Raw genomic sequence first — 20,154 nt, forward strand, 5'->3', positions numbered from 1 at the left:
ACTTACCATTTGATGAAGACACATGAAACATGAAAGTCTTTTTTTAAAGATGATTTAAATAATAGTAGACTGGGGTGCTGAGCAAAAATATCACATTAAGGGCCAGTTCACACCATATGCAGTCCAGTACATTTTTTCATGCATCAAAAATGCATGTAAAATAGGTTATATAGTTTCCAATGGCAGAGTTCACACCAGTGCAATGCAGTTCCAGAGCGTTCCCGTTTCAGAAAAAAAATAGAACATGCTGCATTTTTCCTGCACTGGACTTTACTGGAACATGGTAAAACTCACTGGAATGCATTGGAACGCATCAAAAATGCACCAGACCCAATACAGTGAAAAAAAACGGAAAAACTAGGTGACAAAAGCATCTGCAATGTGTCTGGAAAGTATAAAAAATGCATTAAAAATGCACATGCTTTTTTTGGTGTGAACCAGCCCTAAAGCCAAACAATATGCTGCCAAATCATGCCAACATATAAGAATATCATGTTGTTCAAAGGAATACAAACAGCTTTAACCTTTTTGCTGCTAAAATCATTTATCTATTTCGCACATACCTGCTATAATTTACATTTTTTACATGGAAACACACTTAAAACCCAAAACATTATATATTTTCTAAAAGTAGGATCCAGAAAGTTAAATAATTTAAGTAGAAATTAATTAAACATAACTAAATTTTCAGATTATCTGTAAACATTAAAGATATATTGAGTCCAGTAAAAAGATACAAAGACTTATAACTTTGTGTTCCCACAAATCAGCAAAAAAAATATATATATATACCCCAAATTGTCTATAGGCAAAATGTTAACCATAAATACTAGTCCTAGAACTCTTTTTGTCATTGCAGCGTGTACTGTGACATCTCATTTGGTTTCACAGTTATAATTTATAAAAACATGTGCGCCCTAGGTGAACATTTGCATTTGTATGTGTATGTATAAAGGAGTGCTTTTTTTGATGGTTTTGTTTGATTACTTTTATTAGATTTTCCTTTTTAACACTTTTTAAGATTTTTCAATTAACTTTATCCCTATCACAAACGGGGCTAACACAGAAACATTATGCTTCTATTAGAACTCTCACATGGAAGGCTGAGCATTGGAGGTTTCTCATCCTGCCTCCTTTTGCCCATCCTGAAGGGTGCAATGGATGTCCTGGGCTTCCACATGGCAGTAATGAGCCCAACGAATGCTACATGTAGAAGTGATTTGGTAGCTTTATAACCAACAATGTTACTTTTGTTAGAGAGCCCAAACCCAGCTTCTTCAAAATGTAAATAAACCCCTGCTGCTAATAGAGCCACGAGTTTTTAAAGCCGTGGCAGTAAAAGATTTGGACATCACCTGCATGTGTAATTTAAAGGTTAATGTGGTATCCATGCTGCCCTCAAAGCTATATTTAAAGGCCCTTTACCTGCTGTGTTTTTTTTTGTATCTAGGTACAGGTCTAACAAAGCAGCGTCCATCTCTCCATACTATTTGTTTGTCAATAGTTTTCCTATCAGCCCTACAAGTAGCCATAATTGTTTATTTAAACTCACTTCCTATTGACTTCAGTAGGGTTTGCAACAGAATTTTGCAGTTTCTGCATTTTTTGTGCAATTACCGAACCCGTCACAAACAAAACGTCAGTGGATTAACTAATCCCTATTAAGCAGGAACAGAAAGATGGAGGCTTCTTAGAGGGAGGAGAGCAGAGCTGTAAAATGTGGTATGGAAAACTCAATGCTTGATCTCCAAGACTCCCCCCTAACCTTTTAAGTGACATTCACATCTTAGTGCTGTACATTATTACGTGTCACATTCAGTCCATTTTGGTAAAAATGAACATGCATAATTTTTAATGATGCAACCCACTACACTGTGTATATCCGGTGTTGTGATGTGCTGCAGTGGACATGCATTGCCTGCTATTTCACTAGTGCATAGAGGTGCATTCAAAATATAGCATACATGTGAATAGACCCTTAAGGTAAAATTCAATGAGAAATCTTGATCTGAAGCTAACTCTCAAGCTGATCAAGAAGTCATCAGGTATTTGAGTTTAATTTTAAGCAATTGAGTGACTTTGGTTGCATTTATATTAAATTCTTCATTATGCATCATCTCTTAGTCCCCATTCAGATGTACAATAAGCACATTTTGCAGATGCAGCTCATCGCCTGCCACTTCTACACACTTCTCTGAATATTTGACAGGCTATATTCATCACTGTGATGAATGGAGCTGTCATTCACATGTAGTAGAGTAAGCTCAGAAACAGATATCAGCATTTATAGGCACACATTCCTATGTAGTGAGTGTCCACTGATGTCCGTTAGTGCGCTCACCCATGTTTTGTGTGACAGATAGCTTTTTCATAACGATGAAAGAAGCTTGTCAAACATGCAAGGATGAGCAGTGAAGAGACTGGCAACAAGCTGCATCTAGAAGCATTCATTTCCCTTCTGAACAAGACCTTAGTAATTGTAGTACTAATTGCGAGCGCACAAAGGTGAATGAAATCCACCAATGCTGTCTTCTAAAAAGTAATTATATCATTTTTTCAGTCTTCCCTTCCTATGCCGCACAAACAGTATCAATAATTCCTTTATTCTACTAAGAAAGGGCTTTGTGTAATGCCGAAATGGAAATTAAATAACATAAAATAAAAATTACTTTAAATTGTACATAAAATTGGTGGAATTAAATAGGATTGGCTCAAATTGAATTTACCTTTGTGCATATCTTTTAAAAATTATATTCTATGTGTACCTTTGACTATATTTTAAGTGATTTCCTACCCACTTCTCTGCTTATCTCTTTTTTGCATGTTGTTGTTTTTTTCCCTCCTATGAAGTAAATGGAACACGAATATTAAACACTATGGAAACTGCATCCTTTTAATACAAAGGCAATCACATATTGCCTTGCAATCACAGTTTGCCTTGCCATACTGTACAATAATGGTTTAGTTAGTTTGGTTACATGTATGGGTCATTTCCCAGGCCTCTTTATTTATTGCTGCCTTCATTCATATCCATTCAGGTATTCACAGAGAAATAATATGCTTACCTCAAATGAGATTGCTTATTTTTCTAATTAAGGTTTCTAGTGCTGCAAATTTCTTATCAGGACTTGCAGTCCTAAAACATATAAACCCCAAGGAAAGACAAAATTCTTGTAAATGTGAACATTTTACCCGCTGCTTCACACATAAACACTAAACAATGAAGCATTCCTAGATATACAGTACTTCAGACCAGTCTGGCAAAATTGCAAATCCAGCTCCTATTGTGATTCAAGGGTGTTCCATACAAATTCCAATTGAACAGTATTGTGGGATTAAAACTGACTTGCTCATCAAATCTTTCTATACACTAATGAAAGAATTATATTTGAGCAGCAAAACAAAAGGAAGTTCTTTAATGAAGCTCTTGAGGGTTTTTTATCGTGTTTCTTGTATTTACAGAAATGTTTTTGTTTCTGTTATAATTCCTTAGCGGAGCAGTTCCATAATCTTTTTTATTCTAAACAGTGATGTTTCACGGTATCAGAAGCACTTTCTATCTTCCCTTTAGCATATAAAATGTAACGTAATCTTATTTGCTACATTTAATTTTTTTTTAAATATTTAAAGTTATCAGCAAGAATGTTTAATGCTTTGTCACACATAACTTCTTTATTTCACAGTGCTATAGCCCATGGGAGGCCTTGATCTCCCTTTAAGGTTTTTTTTTTTTTTTTTTTTGTTTTATTGGATGCTGTAGTTAATTAGGAGAGTAATATTTATACAAGGGACACTTAAACTGCATACACATGATCGGATTTTCCAATGGGAAATGTGTGATGACAGGCTGTTGGTGGAAAATCCGACCGTTTGTACGCTCCAAATTTTTTGTCAGATTTTCCACGCACAAATGCTGGATGGCAGGTTTTTAAAAATTTCCATGGACAAATGTCTGTTGTTGTATATTCCAAGCCTTTCGGAAAAAAGTACAAAGTACAAACACACATGCGTGGAAGCAAGGACAAGCCAGAAGCAGTCGGTCTTGTAAACTAGCGTTCGTAAGGGAGAATTAACATTCATGACATGGCAAATTATGAAATCTCGAAATGCAGTGCACATTCTCTTCTTCTTTAATGGGACAATAATGAAGCTGCTTTGCTGGTGATACTGATGGAGTTATTGAAAACAAATTTTCAAAGTTTTTTTTTCTAGTGATATCAAGAATAATATTATTATGCTTTTTTTTTGGCCAAGTTACCACAACACCATTATCCCATAGTTTTTAAGATAAAAGATGCATCTATGTTGGTGTCCCTTGTCAATTTGACATTGCATTTTTTTAAAATGTAACTGCCTACTCCCAAACTGTCATTTGGAGTAAAACACATAGCCAAATATTATTCTCCACATTTTTTTTTTATTGAGCATTAAGAAAAGAAAAGAAATACAATCAGGCATGCTATCTGCCAGTAGAACTTAACCAAAAAGCGCATTCTATGCATCCAAAAATATCGAAAATATAACAAATAAAATCATTATTATTCAACCAATAAATAAAATAAAAGCATGTGTCCTGCTTCTTAATATAGGGGGTCAACAATGCTAAGAGTTGGTGAAAGCAGGGGTCCGTCATCCGGAGATAATTCTGAAAATGATCTGGGTTTTTCTCCTGGAGCTCCTGCAGCAAAGGCATAGGACATAATTGGTCACGATTAATAAAGCAACCAATGTTTGGTCCAAAACCTCCTCCTGTTTCTGGACTGAACTTGGATCAAAGCAATAACTCCAAGGCCAATAATAAATAACACGTAATCTCCTCCGATTCCGAAACATGTCTGGTTGACGAATGGCCTTTCAGAAATTAACTGAAAAACACAAAATGAAAATTGCTAAATGAAAAGCGCAAAATGAAAAGCGCAAATCAACACTCACCAAACTTCTACTAACATGAAATTAGCAGGAGCCCAAAGGGTAGAGCTAAAGAGATAAAAAAACTACATTCATGTTTGTTGGCTGACAATTTATTGCCGTTTGTATGCAAGACAAAATCCAGGCACACACTTTTGGACAAAAGTCAGAGGTTTTGTCTGCGGAAAATCCAATCGTGTGTACGAGGCTTTAATAAGGTTGTTTTTCACTCCTAGTCTGAACATTCATGAGGGAAATGACCAGTTTCCCCAAACTTCTTTAGCTCTAGTTCAGAAAACAGATGATGAGAGACAGACTGGGGGAGATTTACTAAAACTGATGCACACAGAAGCTGGTGCAGCTGTGCATAGTTACCAATCAGCTTCTAACTTTAGCTTGTTCAATTAAACTTTGACACTACAATGGCTAAATGGTTACTGTGTACAGCTGCACCAGACCAGTTTCTGTGTGCACCAGCTTTAGTAACCCCCCCCCCCCCCCCCACAGGTTGCTCAATTCTGACTACTTACGGTAGATGTCTTACATCAGCCTTACAGTCAATATCATTAGGTATTTTTTAACCTGGATTCATGTTCCACTTAGGAGTTATTGGCTTGCAACCACCTGGGTAAACAGTGAACAATCTGCCAGCTGGCTCTGCTCTTATTCACACACATATAACAAGCAAGCAAGGGAAGCAAGGCAACTTGGACACGACTTGAGTGTGAATCACAGCGCGATTTACAACACGACTTTAATGTAAAAAAAATGGCATGGGTTTGCCTTCAAGAGCATACCAGGCCCTTCAGGGAACACCACACCAAAAAAAAAAAAACAAGGTGTGGTGGTCCCCCTCAAAATCCATGCCAGGCCCTTCAGGTCTGGCATGGATTTTAAGGGGAACCCTGCACCAAAAAAATGTCGTGGGGTCCCCTCAAAATCCATACCAGACCCTTATCTGAGCACGCAACCTGGCAGGCCACAGGAAAAGAGGGGGACAAGAGAGCGCCCCCCCTTAACCGTACCAGGCCACATGCCCTCAACATTGGGAGGGTGCTTTGAGGTAGCCCCTCAAAGAACCTTGTCACCATGTTGATGAGGACAATGGCCTCATCGACACAACCCTGGCCGGTGGTTGTGGGGGTCTGCAGGTGGGGGCTTATCAAAATCTGGAAGCCCCCTTTAACAAAGGGACCCCCAGATCCCGGCTTCCCCCTGTGTGAAATGGGAAGGGGGTACAAAAGTACCCCTACCATTTCACAAAGAAACTGACAAAAAAGTGTTAAAAATGACAGGAGACGGTCTTTGACAATTCCTTCATTAAAGTCTTCTTTCATCTTCTTTCTTCTGGTCTTCTTCCGTCTTCTTTTCTTCATCCTTCGGTTTCTTCCTCCATCTTCTTCTTTCTCTGATCCTCTTCTTCCTCCGATCCTCTTCTTCCTCCAATCCGCTTCTTCTTGGTCCGGTGATCTCTTCTTCCTCCACGACGTCTCTTCTTGGTTCACGGGCCGCTCTGACCAATGGGAGGCTCCCACTGTGTGACGCTTCTCTTCTTCTGACAGTTCTTTTATAATGGGGGCAGGGCCACCCGGTGACTCCTCCCCCTCTGTGCAATGCAAATAGCCTTAAAAAAAACCATAGAAGACATACACCATTAGAATCCTACTATAGCTTGTAGTCAAAATATTCGACCGGCAATGTATGATTGCAGCATCATAAGTGAGTTTTGCTGCTCCGTCGAATCTTCTTTAAACATTAAGCCTCCAATGACAGATTTGAACATAATTCATTTGGATTTTCAGACGAATGCAATTTTTTAACGGAAAACGAAATAAATAAAAACGAATTTCGGGAGTAACTAAATAAATGTATTTTTCGGACGAAATTCCAAAATGAAAAATTTCAGTCTGAACATAGTATCTTTAATAATAGAAATGCACTTATATATTTTCCACAGATAAAATCACACTAAAAGATGCACAGAGTGGTTTACCAAGCAGGCAATCTCCAAACATCAGTGTTCCAGCAGTAAGATAGTATAGAGGCATCACTTGTAGGCCCTGCTGACACACATTTCATCAAAGAATAACTTCTTCAGGGGAATTAGCCAAATGGAGTCAGCTATGCTATCACTCTTTTATATATATGTATATGTATATAAAATTAAACTAATTAATGTTTAACCCATTAGTAAATAATTAGTAAGTAATGCATCCAAAATGCTTAACAGAGACATCTTGTGGATAATTAGAAGATGTCACTCACAATACTGTTAATAGTGATTTTAAATGAATTGAGATTTCTATCATTCATTTATATTTGACTTTTGTGCACATTAAGTACAGTATATTTTCTATCATGTTGTATGAATTTAGACCCACACTATTTGATTTACATATAATTTATAGACAAGGAAAGACAGAAAGCAATCCCTCTATGCCTGCCTATAGTCCCAAAGGTCCCTCTGTACACAAACAGGCAACTAATTTCAAAAGGGAAAAACTAATAATTCTCATTAATAAAAACACACCAGTTATCCACAATAATATATATATATATATTTCCTTAGAATATGTGTTCATTAAGTTAAACAATCTAAATCCTCAGCTGGACTCACTGAATAGTATTAGAGATATATTTGTCTCCAGGTGTTCTTGCACAACTTAGTGTTCACCCTCTATTTTAATAATTTTAATCACCAATGAAGATGTGGTAAATAAATAAGTAAACCCTCCTCTGTTCTACTGAGGTTCATTGTTTAATATGTGCATAAGTGTAGTGCTTTAAAAAGAGGAGCTTTTGTATAGAAAGAAAATCCTGTAACTAGCTGAGGGTGCAGATATCAGAAGAGATGAAGGGAAATGGTGGTAGTTCCTTAACTAAAATTGGTCTGAAAAAAATTACAACAAACAAAATAAAACCAGACACTTGTCCAACAAGAAAACTATAGCAGGAAACTTTGGTGGGCAACAGTTGCTGTTAAGGGATGGACAAGCCGAAAAGTTTCTCAGAAGTAAATATAAATAGAAGTAACTATATACCGTACCTGAGGCAGACCTCTACACCTTGATGCCTGGACCATATATTAGTCATGGCATCAAATGTCAATTTCCATTTCCCCAACAATGAGAGATATCTATAATAAGCTTTTCATGTTAAGAATTTCTTTTTTATGAACTACAGTTTTAAATAAAAAATGGATAAAAATTGCAGTAAATGTTCTTTGAATGTTAAGTGATTGAGTAGAATGTATTTCTATTAAAATTAATTATGCTTATACACAAACATCAATTGTATGTTTTGGCTGTCTCTCCAGGGTTTGAGCAATGTGTTCTTCTTCATCATAAGTAGGAAAACTGGACAAGCTGTAACCATTTATATTGAGATTTAGCTAAATTGTATTTCTATAGTTTATAATTTTAGCCAAGGTGATACATCTATAGCCCTTTAGTAATTCATCATTTTACCTGCCAGAATAATTACCTGCAACACAGGATCGACTTCCTCACTTTAAAATGCTGTATGGGACAGTCTTTTCTTTTTATTACCCACTGTAATGAAAGCCAAAGGCATCTAAACAGCTGAGCTGGCAGAAAGCCTATCACTGCCTGCCATTAATTTTGCTTATTAAGACACAGAGTGATTGCCAGGTGAAGATGCATATTTCTCTAATTTTTCAGGCACAATATGATGATTCAGAAATATAAAAAAAAAAAGTAAATTAAATAATTTTGTATCATGTAGGAACATTTTTATTTAAAATATAAATCGATTGCATTTCTTTATTTAATGAAATAAATAGTGGTACAACTTTTGTGAGCTATTAAAACAAACCAGTAAGGATAGAAGTTTAGAGCATACTACAATTAACTTCTTCTTAAGGGGGAAAGGGAAAGAGGTTTTAACTCCTTCAGATCTGCGCTATAGCTGAATGACGACTACAGCATGGACCTACTCCCCTTAGCACGCTCCCCGAGCACCCCCTGCAGTCAATGAGACCCGGGTGATCACAGCTCAAAGTAAGGGGTCGATCCCGACCCCTTACCACGTGATCAGCTGTCAGCCAATTACAGCTGATCATATGATGCAAACAGAAGATCGCTAATCGTTTTTTTTAAAAAGCCAATCACCGGCTTCTGTGCAGGGGACATCGGTCCCGAAGAGGTGAAGCCGCCTCATCTGTGCCAACCAGTACTGCCTGCCAGTGCCCACAGGGCCATGAACAAATGCCAATCGGTGCATAACAGTGCCAGCAATCAGTGCCACATATCAATACCCATGAGTGCCACCTATCAATGCCCACCAGTGGTGCCAATTAGTGCCTCATCAGTGCTACCTAGCAGTGGTGCCTATCAGTGTCACCTTATCAGTGCCCATCAATGCAGCCTATTGGTGCCCATCAGTGCAGCCTATCAGTGCTCATCAGTGGGGCCTCATCAGCACACATCAATGAAGGAGAAAAATTACCCGTTTGCAAAATTTATTAACAAAATATAAAACAGTTTTGTATTTTTTTTTTTAATTTCGGTCTATTTACATTTTTTTAACAAAGAATAAAAAACCAAGAGCTGATCAAATAAAAAAATGATAAAAATTTAATTTGGGTACAGTGTTGTATGACCACGCAATTGTCGTTCTAAGAACGACAGTGCTAAAAGCTGAAAATTGGTCTGGGCAGGAGGGGTGTTTAGGTGCCCAGTAAGCAAGTGGTTAAAGGCCCAAGGTTGTTTTTTACTGGCATTATTATTTAGTGAGTTACAGACCAGAAAATGCAGCATGGATCAGACTATTCTCATTTCACTGTGCTATTCCAGGCATACAAATCACTATGTAGCTAGCAAAGCAAGAATCAGGTTGACAATTATGTTTACATTTTTAAAAGCCAGCAGTGATGTTTCCATCCACACATATACCATTGCTTTAAACGGTAACTAAAGGCAAACCTTTTTTTTGTTTTGGATAGAGTGGAGAGGCATAAGAACACCTGTCAACTTTTATTGCTGTCTGAGCCCACATTTGGGAGATTCACTGGTGAATTGAAATGATACTTTATCATTACCTTTAAGAAAATTGCAAATTTTGAGTTGACAGCAGAACAGTAATAGAGGGGAAATGTTCCAATGGGAACATTAGTTCTGATAACCCTGGTGACACCTTGGGAATCCCTCACTTTAGAAGGATTTCCTCTCACTCCCTGTTTGGCAATGGGGCAGGAAGTGAAGGGAAAAATCCCTTACAAAATACAGATGGCAAAAAACTGACAGAGGTTATAACCCTCCTTTACACTATCCAAAATTAAGAAAAAAAATTGTAATATACAGTTGTAACAGACAGTTGTTATACTTTAATACTTTATATATCGAGGGATGGTGATTCAAAAAACAGTTTCCAGGGTTTTTTAGTGGGTTTAAAGCCCAATCAAACTTTAGCTTAAAACAACTAACTAAATTCCAAGAGCATCAAAACATGAGGTGTGCAAAATATTGAGGGCTGCTTTCTTTAGAAAGCAGTCACAGAGCAGTAAAGCCTGTTCCCTGCCAGCATGCTGTAAAGAAGGACCCTCTATGCAGCGGTCCGGCACACTCACCGCTGAGGGACAAAAACAGCAATAAAATATTGATAGGGATTTGAATCATTACCTACTCTCTCCAAAAATGAAAAAAAAAAAAGTTTTGACATAAAATATACTTAAAACATTCCAATATGTAACATTAACAATATATACAACGTGTAAGGTAAAACTGTTAAATATAAGATAAAATGGCATGAAGGTGAAACTGGGATAATGGATTAACCTCTATTAAACATATATGCAATTTTATTAAAGTAGTATATTTTAACAATAGCAAAGGACATAACAGTAGGGTTTACATTAGTTTATAAATCATAGCTTCCCCCACAATCATCATATCATTTTTATTGTTTCAGGATGTTTTTCTACTGTCTAAAGAACACATAAAATGTGTTGCCTTTTTCTGTCTACAGTACATTTTTTTCCCTAGCACTTTTATTTTGTATTGTGGCACTTTTTGATCTTATCTCCAGTCTATCAGCCTTTCTTTATTACTTCACAAGCTGCTGGGCAGCTGTTTAGTAGTTGTTTTGGAATATCCCTGAGAAAATATTTTAGAACACATCCCGAGGGCATACAAATCACAGTGCACTCGTTGACGGAATTTCAAAAAAGATTGTTTGATTTCTAATGTTCAACCGGCAAAATGATATTTCTGTCCTGTCAAACTGTTCCTGATTGTGAATCAAATACTTTTGCAGCGGATTAAAAGAGATATTGTACATGCTTAGAATTCTCTATGCTATACACATTTATCTGCAATTCATTCAGTTTTAAATTGAACTCGGTAAATATACAGAATTTTAAAGAATTTACTACAAATGTTTAAGTACAATGCCGTAAATGTATTTCATATTTTTTAAGCCTAAAGGGTAAAGGAAAGTTAGAAGCCTGTGTAAACTATAAAAAAATACTAGTGGGATGTTGTCCATCAGAATGTTTAATATATTTTAAAATGTAAAAGCTATAATGAATAGGTGAATTTGGATGTAGCATCTGGAGAACTGGTTAACACGTTATCTTAATCAGTTGGAGTGATGTGAGTTTAGTTAGAAATTACATATTTTATGAAATAGTGCATTCATATGAAGATGTATTTCTGTATAATTGTGTCATGTTATCAACATTAGAAGATGGTTTCCAACCTTACAGTTATAGGATGATAATGCAAAATGAACAGTGTTTTTGTTTTACTTGAACTTCTTCATAGTTGTGATTATTATATATTCAGTATCTCTAACGTGTATTAGTTTAATTTTCAATGCAAAAACACTTCTCTTCTTTTTAGCTACATCTTAAAAGCCCATTTTTAGGCCACATAGATATAAATACCTCAGATAACAGCAAAGTCCTAAGAGCCACCCTACAAATTCATAAGCCTACACACTCACTGAATATGTTAGGCCACAAATATTGCAAGTGAAATGTGTTTGTGGACAAGCTTCCCGACTAACTTAAATCAGCAAGTTGTATAATATCAGTCACTGCTAGTACCCCTCATACATGCAGAAATTCCAAGAACAACTAAACTTTCCACAGGCATGACTTAATGTAAAATAAGCATAAAAACAAAACAAAGAAACAACTGACATAGGACAAAACTGTTTTCTTTAAGTAATTAAAATCATAAAAAAACATGCATGAGCCAGCCAGAACATTACAATGTCAGAAACATTTTCAGAAGCATTTCATTCAGATACTGTAATGGATCCATGTTCAGAGAGAGAAGAAAGAATTGCATCCAGGAAGATCTGAATTTACTTAGAGATACCTTAGCTCCACCACTTTCAGTTAGGTGTGTACTCTTAACAAAATCTTAGGATTTTCACATGGGAAACGAAGGGAAAGGAAAAGGGAAGGAAAAGGAAAAGGAAAGGGAAAGGGGAAGGGAAAGGGAAGTTAGCAGTGCCTAATGTTAAAAGGTCTTCTGGGATCTGGTACCAAGATCTCCAAATGCTTCTGATCTACAGTAATGAGGACCCAATATATCTAGTGATTGTGAAAGATCATAGATTTGTAAGATAGCTTATAGTATGGGATTGTGATCAGAGTGTTTTATATGTTCTAATAAGGTCTATAGTTTTAATGTGAAAATATATTATGTGTTATTCCTAAAATCTATTTTATTCTTTCCTTTTCAGGTGCTTGAAGATGGCATAGAGCAGCAGCAAGCTACTGTTAGAGCTCTGAATGTATATGGAGGAGAAGTTGCTGAGCAGTCTTCAACTGCTGATGCTTCCCATATTAAGGAGAATTTAGATACACTGAATTCTCGCTGGTTTATAATCCACAGGAAGCTTAATGAAAGAAGGAAAAGGTGAGTCACTATGAAACAACATAGTGTTATCAAACAGTGTGTATTAACTAATTGCAATGGCTAATAAAACGTCAACTTTTCCATGCAAAAAAATAAGGGATTTTACACACAAACATAAACATTAAACAAATTACACTTGACTGGTGTCCCCAGTGCCCTCCATTTGCTTCCTAATGTTTATTATAAATGAGCTGTATTGTATAAATTGGTTGCAGATGGGTCCACACCCAAGATAACACTGAATTCTGAGACTGACAAATAATTTTACACAGACATTGAGGTCAGCTCCTGTGAGCTCATGTCTTTAAATCCTCAAAATATTGGTAGGTGTTGGTGTTTGTGGTATGGATTTTACATTTTTTGAGCTAGGACTTTCATGCTTCGGCAAATTCTACAATACATTTGGCAGAAAGGACAACATGGTGCAAGCGTGGCAATCCCTGCTACATTTACTTTACAACAGGTAGTGCAGAGTGAGGGGAAAAGCATAATAGGAGTGAAGATATAGCCAGACTTTTACAAAAAGTATCAGGTCTGAAGTGATTAATTAGTTTTAGATTTCATTAGAAAACAATTTAAACCCTTAGAAATATTGTATGTGTGCAACTGATGAAATAAAGTGGATTATCTCAAGCGATATCTGGAAAACCTAATATAATGTATATAGCTCAGTCTTAATAGCATTTGTACTGAGTAAATTCCAGTCTGAACTCTGTTTTATGGCTTGCTAGCTCACTTTTATTAAATAAACAAAGAAAAATTGAAAACAGAATAATTGTCCCTCAGGAGATTGTCAAAAGCAAAACAGATACCAATTAATGCAGAGCCACCCACCTATCTCTTCAGCAGCATCTCTGCTCTTTCACTGGTCCCTCAGACTGTCTTACCCAGCTCTCCTGGCTCTCTGCTTTCTCCTAGTTCACTCAGCTTGTAGTTACATCCTCCCTGATGCACAAGCCCACCTATGAGGTGTCTCAGTGGTCGTCTTGGAGGTGTGTTTGGGGTCGTTATGTTGGGATACTGCCCTGCGGCTCAGTCTCTGAAGGGTAGGGATCATGCTCTGTATCTCCCCAGTGCTGGCAGCACTCATGCAGCCCCAGACCATGACACTTCCACCACCATGCTTGACTGTAGGCAAGACACACTTGTCTTTGTACTCCTCCTGGTTGCCACCACACACGCTTGACACAATCTGAACCAAATAAGTTTATCTTGGTCTCATCAGACCACAGGACATGGTTTCAGTAATGTCCTTAGTGTCGTGTCTTCATCAAACAGTTTGCAGGCTTTCTTGTGTATCATCTTTAGAAGAGGCTTCCTTCTGGGATGACAGCCATGCAGACCAATTTGATGCAGTGTGTGGCGTATGGTCTGAGCACTGACAGGATGACCCCGAACCTCTTCAACCTCTGCAGCAATGCTGGCAGCACTCATATGTCTATTTCCCAAAGACAACCTCTGGATATGATACTGAGCATGTACACTCAACTACTTTGGTCGACCATGGCGAGGTCTGTTCTGAGTGGAACCTGTCCTGTTATACCACTGTATGGTCTTCTTTATGTAGAGCAACAACCATTTTTTTTTCAGATCCTCAGAGAGTTCTTTGCCATGAGGTGCCATGTTAAACTTTGAGTGACCCGTATGAGAGAGTGAGAGGGATAACACCAAATTTAACACACCTGCTCCCCATTCACACCTGAGACCTTGTAACACTAACAAGTCACATGACACTGGGGAGGAAAAAGGGCTAATTGGGCCCAATTTGGACATTTTCACTTAGGGGTGTACTCAATTTTGTTGCCTACGGTTTAGACATTAATGGCTGTGTGTTGAGTTATTTTTAGGGGACAGCAAATTTACACTGTTATAAAAGCAGTACACTCACTACTTTACATTGTGTCATTTCTTCAGTGATATATATATATATATATATATATATATATATATATATATATATTTATATTTATATTTATATGTATATATAGATATAGATATAGATATATATATAGATATATCATACATTTTATTTAATTATAAACAAATAGATATAACATTTTCCTCCACCTGATGTTCTGCCACTCTTATAATTGGATGTGTGGCCCTTTAAGATCATGGTATACTCCATGAGATGGCTCATGTAAGAAAGGGTATCCTCATAGTGCAGTAATTAATTTAAAATATATTTATTAAAACATAGCAACTTACATTTCAGATAAAAACTTTCAACTCCTAAAACTGACAGTGGTGCTTGGAGGCTCCGGCATCACTTCCGGTATTGGTAGCATCACCTGGCTCCACCCAGTGCATATCACCAAGGTCACATTTTAGGAGTTGAAAATTTTTATCTGAAATGTAAGTTGCTATGTTTTAACAGAGTGTCAGAAAATCAGGTGGAAGAAAGGAGGAAGCGTGATTTGACCTTGTAAGAGAGGTCAATAAGAGAGGTGAGTGCAGAGAGTTGGAACAGGTGCTGGGAGTCACCAAAGCCCACTTTTTTGGATCATATTGTTGTGGAGTCACTTATGAACTGCAAATACTAGATATGTGCATTCATTTTCGTCCAAATGCATTTTCGTCTAAATTTTGGGGATTTTCGTGTTCATTTTAACAAACGATAGTGAATGCACAGACTCTGAAATCTGAAAGATCCGAAATAAAAAAATGCTTTATTTCAGTATCTATTATATTTTTCTATCGTTGTGACAACAGTTTGATATAGATAGATAGAAGATTCAACATGACGTTGACAATAGCGATCTGTGTCTATCGAACCTGCAGTTGAATGTGCCTAACCTAACTCTATTAGTCCAAGATTATTCAACATAGAGAGAAAAGATTCAACATTACATACATACGATCACTGCGAGCGGACATTTACAGCCAGATGCTCCACCCATAGGCTAAGAAGAATTATGTTGTTTGACTAGTAATAATAATTATAATTATTACTAGTCAAACAACATTAGAATTCTACTATAGCTTGTGGGCAGAGCATTTGACCAAAAATGTACGATCGTGGCGTCGTTCAGTTTAGCTGCTTTGTCAAATCTACTTAGAACATCTGACAGACACCATACGCCTTCAATTGACAGATTTGACTTTAATTAATATGGATTTTCATACCAATGCATTTTTTAACGAAACAAAATAAATAAAAATGAATTTCTTGAATAACTAAATAAAAAAAATTTCTGACAAAACCGAAATTCCTAAACAAAATATTTTAGTGTGCATTGCTATACTGCTCATTGCATAGTATAGCTAACACGAGTACAATCAAATGACTGAATCAAATTAAATGGCTCATTTAAAGCTATGTAAGTCAAGTCAAATGTTTCATCCTGGGGAAAGAAAAAACACACCTGCTAGTTTATTGTTTACTATTCATTAAACATTCATAGAAAGATATGCTGGAGTGTTTGAAGTCCATGATTCTGTTGGACTACAGAGAAGCCACAGGCGTCATTTATCATTACCAATACATCTCTTCTTCCAGTTCCAGGTGTTCTTTCTAAAGCCTAGTGCTACTGAACACAGAAGGACTTGGCCTCAGTTTATGCCAGAATTTTGTAGTGGAGATCTAACTGTGATGCCAAACCATTGCCTCTTGAAAATCAACAAAATGCTTTTTGTATTTGAAAAAAATAGTTACTTAGATTGATTTAATGGGTGCTATTAATTTTACTACACAACAGTTTTTGTATAGCTGGTTATGCATGTTGGCACACAGTTTGTTAACATTAAAAATATTAGACAGTAACTGTTATATGATACCTAATTATGATAGCATTAAATGCTAATTTCATGGCTACACTACATAATTATGCATCAGTCCTGGACAATGAAGGCCCATTTTCAACAATCACAATGTAGCAAAAACAACTAACTATAAGCAATCTCTGGTCAGATACTTCAGTTCAGTTAAGGCTAATAGTAAACTTGTTACAAATGTGTGCAATTCCAACTGAGTATGTCATAGAAAATGCATATTCAGAGATAATTTTAGTGAGAATCTAATATCAAAATAACTAGTAGATCTAGAAACATAAATATAAACCTCTTCCAATAAAGCTACAACCACAAATTTAAAGCCAAAACAATGATGGCCCTTTACAACAACTGGTTTATTAGTTTATTCCTGGAGGTGGTCCATGAGGACCTGAAAAAGCTTAATTGACTTGATTTTCTCATCCACACATTCAAGGTGGATGAGAGAATCCTCCCAGCTGTGTTATTGTATTTTGACAGCGAGGAGACTACCCTGCTATTATAATACACAGATCAGTAGTGCAGGCTATAACCTGCAGCACTGATTGAGAGGAAATTTTCCAGTAGGGCAGTTGTACAGAAGTCAAGTACTCATATATGGATTGAAATTCAGTTAGTCGCTGATGAAATTTTGATCCAGCTATGGGTAGCTTAAAACCCTGATTGATAGCAATAGGTTCACCACTAAAACCATTTGGAAGTAAAGCAAAGCCAATTTCTTGCTGCATGTTGCCAACCCATCATTTCAGTTATCTCATAAATTAAATCCCAACTTGTCAATTTATGAGGATTTGTCAAAACTGTACTAGTGAGGAGGATTTAAAACAGGAGGTGCATTCTATGTACCAGAGATATCAGAGAGGAGATAATCTAATAAACGTATCTGAGTTGTGCTGAGGCTAGCAACACACAAAGGAGCTTATACCCCCCCAGGAGAAAGTCCAGCTGGAGAAAGACAGGGAAACCTGTACGTTTGATCATTCAAGTTGGCTCAAACTGGAGCCAACTGATGAAAATATTGACACACCACTGACATATTTTACAACTATGCCAGAAGTGTATGGTGTTCAGCCCTGTATAGTTGGTATTTCTTATAAGTAACTGAAAAAGTAACAAGGGGTGTTCCTTGGACAATAATGAGCTCCAAAAGAATTGGACTGAGTATAGTGAGGCTTTCAGACAACTCAGGAAATATCAGGTGTGTAGTTATCATCTGCAGTAGAAATATTGACCCATACAGAGAGTTAGCATTTTATTATATATATATATTCTTAGATACTTTTTCCACACATGTTATGTACCTGTTAGAGGCTTGGCTGACAAGAAGGCTTCCCTTACACCTCTGGCCCAGTACCGCATAAAGTTGGAGAGAGGGTTTAGGCACACAAGTCATGGTGCCTTTAATACGTGAATATGCAGCAGAAAATCAGAAGACAGCCTAGGAGCTGCTGTGCTGCTGAACATGTTCAAACCAGGTGTGCTGAAGAAGCCGATATGCAGGCTGGACCCAGGAATTTCCAGGTGCAAAAAGAGGATCTGTAGACTTTATATAACTAAACTGTGCACATAAATGGGCTTTATGTGGGGCTAGAGAACTATTAGACAAAACTTTTTGTTAATAAGACAAAACAATTCTTTATTAATTAAAAACACAATAAAAACATTTATAAATGTAACACCGTTGATATATAGCTCTACATATTAATATGACATAATTGCTAGATCCCTTGCATATCTCAAACACCTTGGATTCCAGAATACAAGGTAAAGAAGATGAATCAATTAACATTTTAGTGAACATGTAATCAGCTTACACACTGACCATAGGATATCTAAGGGGAGTGTTTCTATATTTCTGTGTTCACATTTCACGGATAGTTGACCGCTTCCTCAGGAGAGGGGAGTTCTAGTATGTCTATAATTCAAACATACATTTATTAATCATGCATAATTAAAAATATAAATAAATACAAGAGTACACTATTGTAATATACAAACCATCTGAAGATGCTCACTGAGGCAAATGATGGCGCTTTGCAGACAAAAATAAAGGCCAAAGCCACTGGATCACTAAAAAATTTAATAGCACAGTAAATAACACAGTAAATAACAAATGGTTTACAATCAGTGGGGCAGCCTATGTGTACCAGATCCTTCCTTTGTTTGCCAAAAAATTAAGATATAAATATTACAAAAATGGTGTGTAACTAAAAGTCTTATTAAGACCTGGGGGGGGGGGGGTATCTCTGTATTAATTTTGTTTCTTTCTGAAGTATTAATTTATCAAAATCTCCCCCTGCAGGGATCTTTGAGGACCTTAAGCAGGCTAATATGCCAATTAACTTGCATTACCATTTGGTACATAATACATGATCACTAATCCTTGGCCTTAAGTGTCTAATAGTTTTGCCAACATTGAACACACCACAGGTGCATTACATCAAATATATGAGACCCATGGTGTCATAGTCTATGCCAATGCTGTATCCTGGCCTAGGCAGAAAAGGCCCAGGCCTAGGGCAGCACTTTGCAGGGGGGCAGCACGAAAAGAGTCCACGCCGGCTTTCACTACACTGTTAGTGTAGCACCAGTCTTATGGGGTGGACTGGGCTGAGAGACAAATTAGTTTAGCGCCCCCATAAAGCAGCCGCACTGCTTCCGTTATGTGGGCAGCTGGAATTCTAAAACTGTGGGGGGGGGGGCGCTTCTAATTTTTACTGTCCTATCATACTGGACCACAAAGCTTCTTCACTGTGCTATATGTTTTCTGCTGCACCATTGGCATGGTTAATATCTTCTTAGTCCTCTCCATAAAATTATCAGAGTATTGTGCTTAAAGTAGAACTATAGGCAACACTTTTTTTTATTTTTATTTTGGATAGAGTAACGGAGGGTTATAACCCCTGTCAGTTTATTTTTTACCATCCATGTCCCATTGTAGATATTTCCCTTCACTTCCTGCCCCATAGCCAAACAGGAAGTAAGAGGAAATCTATGCAAATTAGGGGAATCTATTGCCTCCCCAGACCCTCAGAACTAGTGTCCCCACTCAAAAATTTCAGGGTGGGTCTTAAACAGCAAGGGGTGTGGTCTTGACAGGAAGGGGTGGGTCATATTTAAATTAGGGGTGCACAAGTTTAGTCAGGCCGAGGGCAGCACAAAACCTAAATACACTACTGGTCTATACACTGCTTGCGTAAAAACATCTCCTTGTTAGGGAATATTATCACATTCCTATCTCCACAGACATTGTGGAGGAGCGTACTGGAATGTATCCTTTCTCTCTGAAGTGTTCTAAGTTGATAAAGTCTTAATGTAATGACTGTGGGTAAATTTGTCTCTTAACCACTACAATACAGGGCACTTTCGCACCCTTCCTTCCCAGCCCAATTTTCAGGTTTCAGCGCTCTCACACTTTCTATGACAATTGCGCGGTCATGCTACGCTGTACTCAAATGAAATTTTTATCATTTTGTTTGCACAAATAGAGCTTTATTTTGGTGGTATTTATTTACGACTCCGTTTTGTATTTTTTGAGATATAAGCAAAAAATTGCGTAAATTTGAAAAAAAAAAAACAATATGTT

At 37.0% G+C, this 20,154-nt stretch overlaps 1 protein-coding gene across 5 annotated transcripts in view; it reads left to right on the forward strand.

Moving 5' to 3' along the window:
• The window catches only part of DMD (dystrophin), a 3,436,004-nt gene that overhangs the window by 2,029,290 nt on the left and 1,386,560 nt on the right, over nt 1–20,154 (forward strand). For all 5 annotated transcript variants that reach the window (XM_077482558.1, XM_077482560.1, XM_077482557.1 and 2 more), the window contains one exon: nt 12,622–12,797. In XM_077482558.1, coding sequence (XP_077338684.1) covers nt 12,622–12,797 — 176 coding nt within the window. The remainder of the gene's footprint in view (nt 1–12,621; nt 12,798–20,154) is intronic.

Source organism: Lithobates pipiens, unplaced genomic scaffold, assembly GCF_037356315.1.
Source record: "Lithobates pipiens isolate NorthernLeopardFrog02 unplaced genomic scaffold, aLitPip1_a1.2 Scaffold_16, whole genome shotgun sequence".
Classification (NCBI taxonomy): Eukaryota; Metazoa; Chordata; class Amphibia; order Anura; family Ranidae; genus Lithobates; species Lithobates pipiens.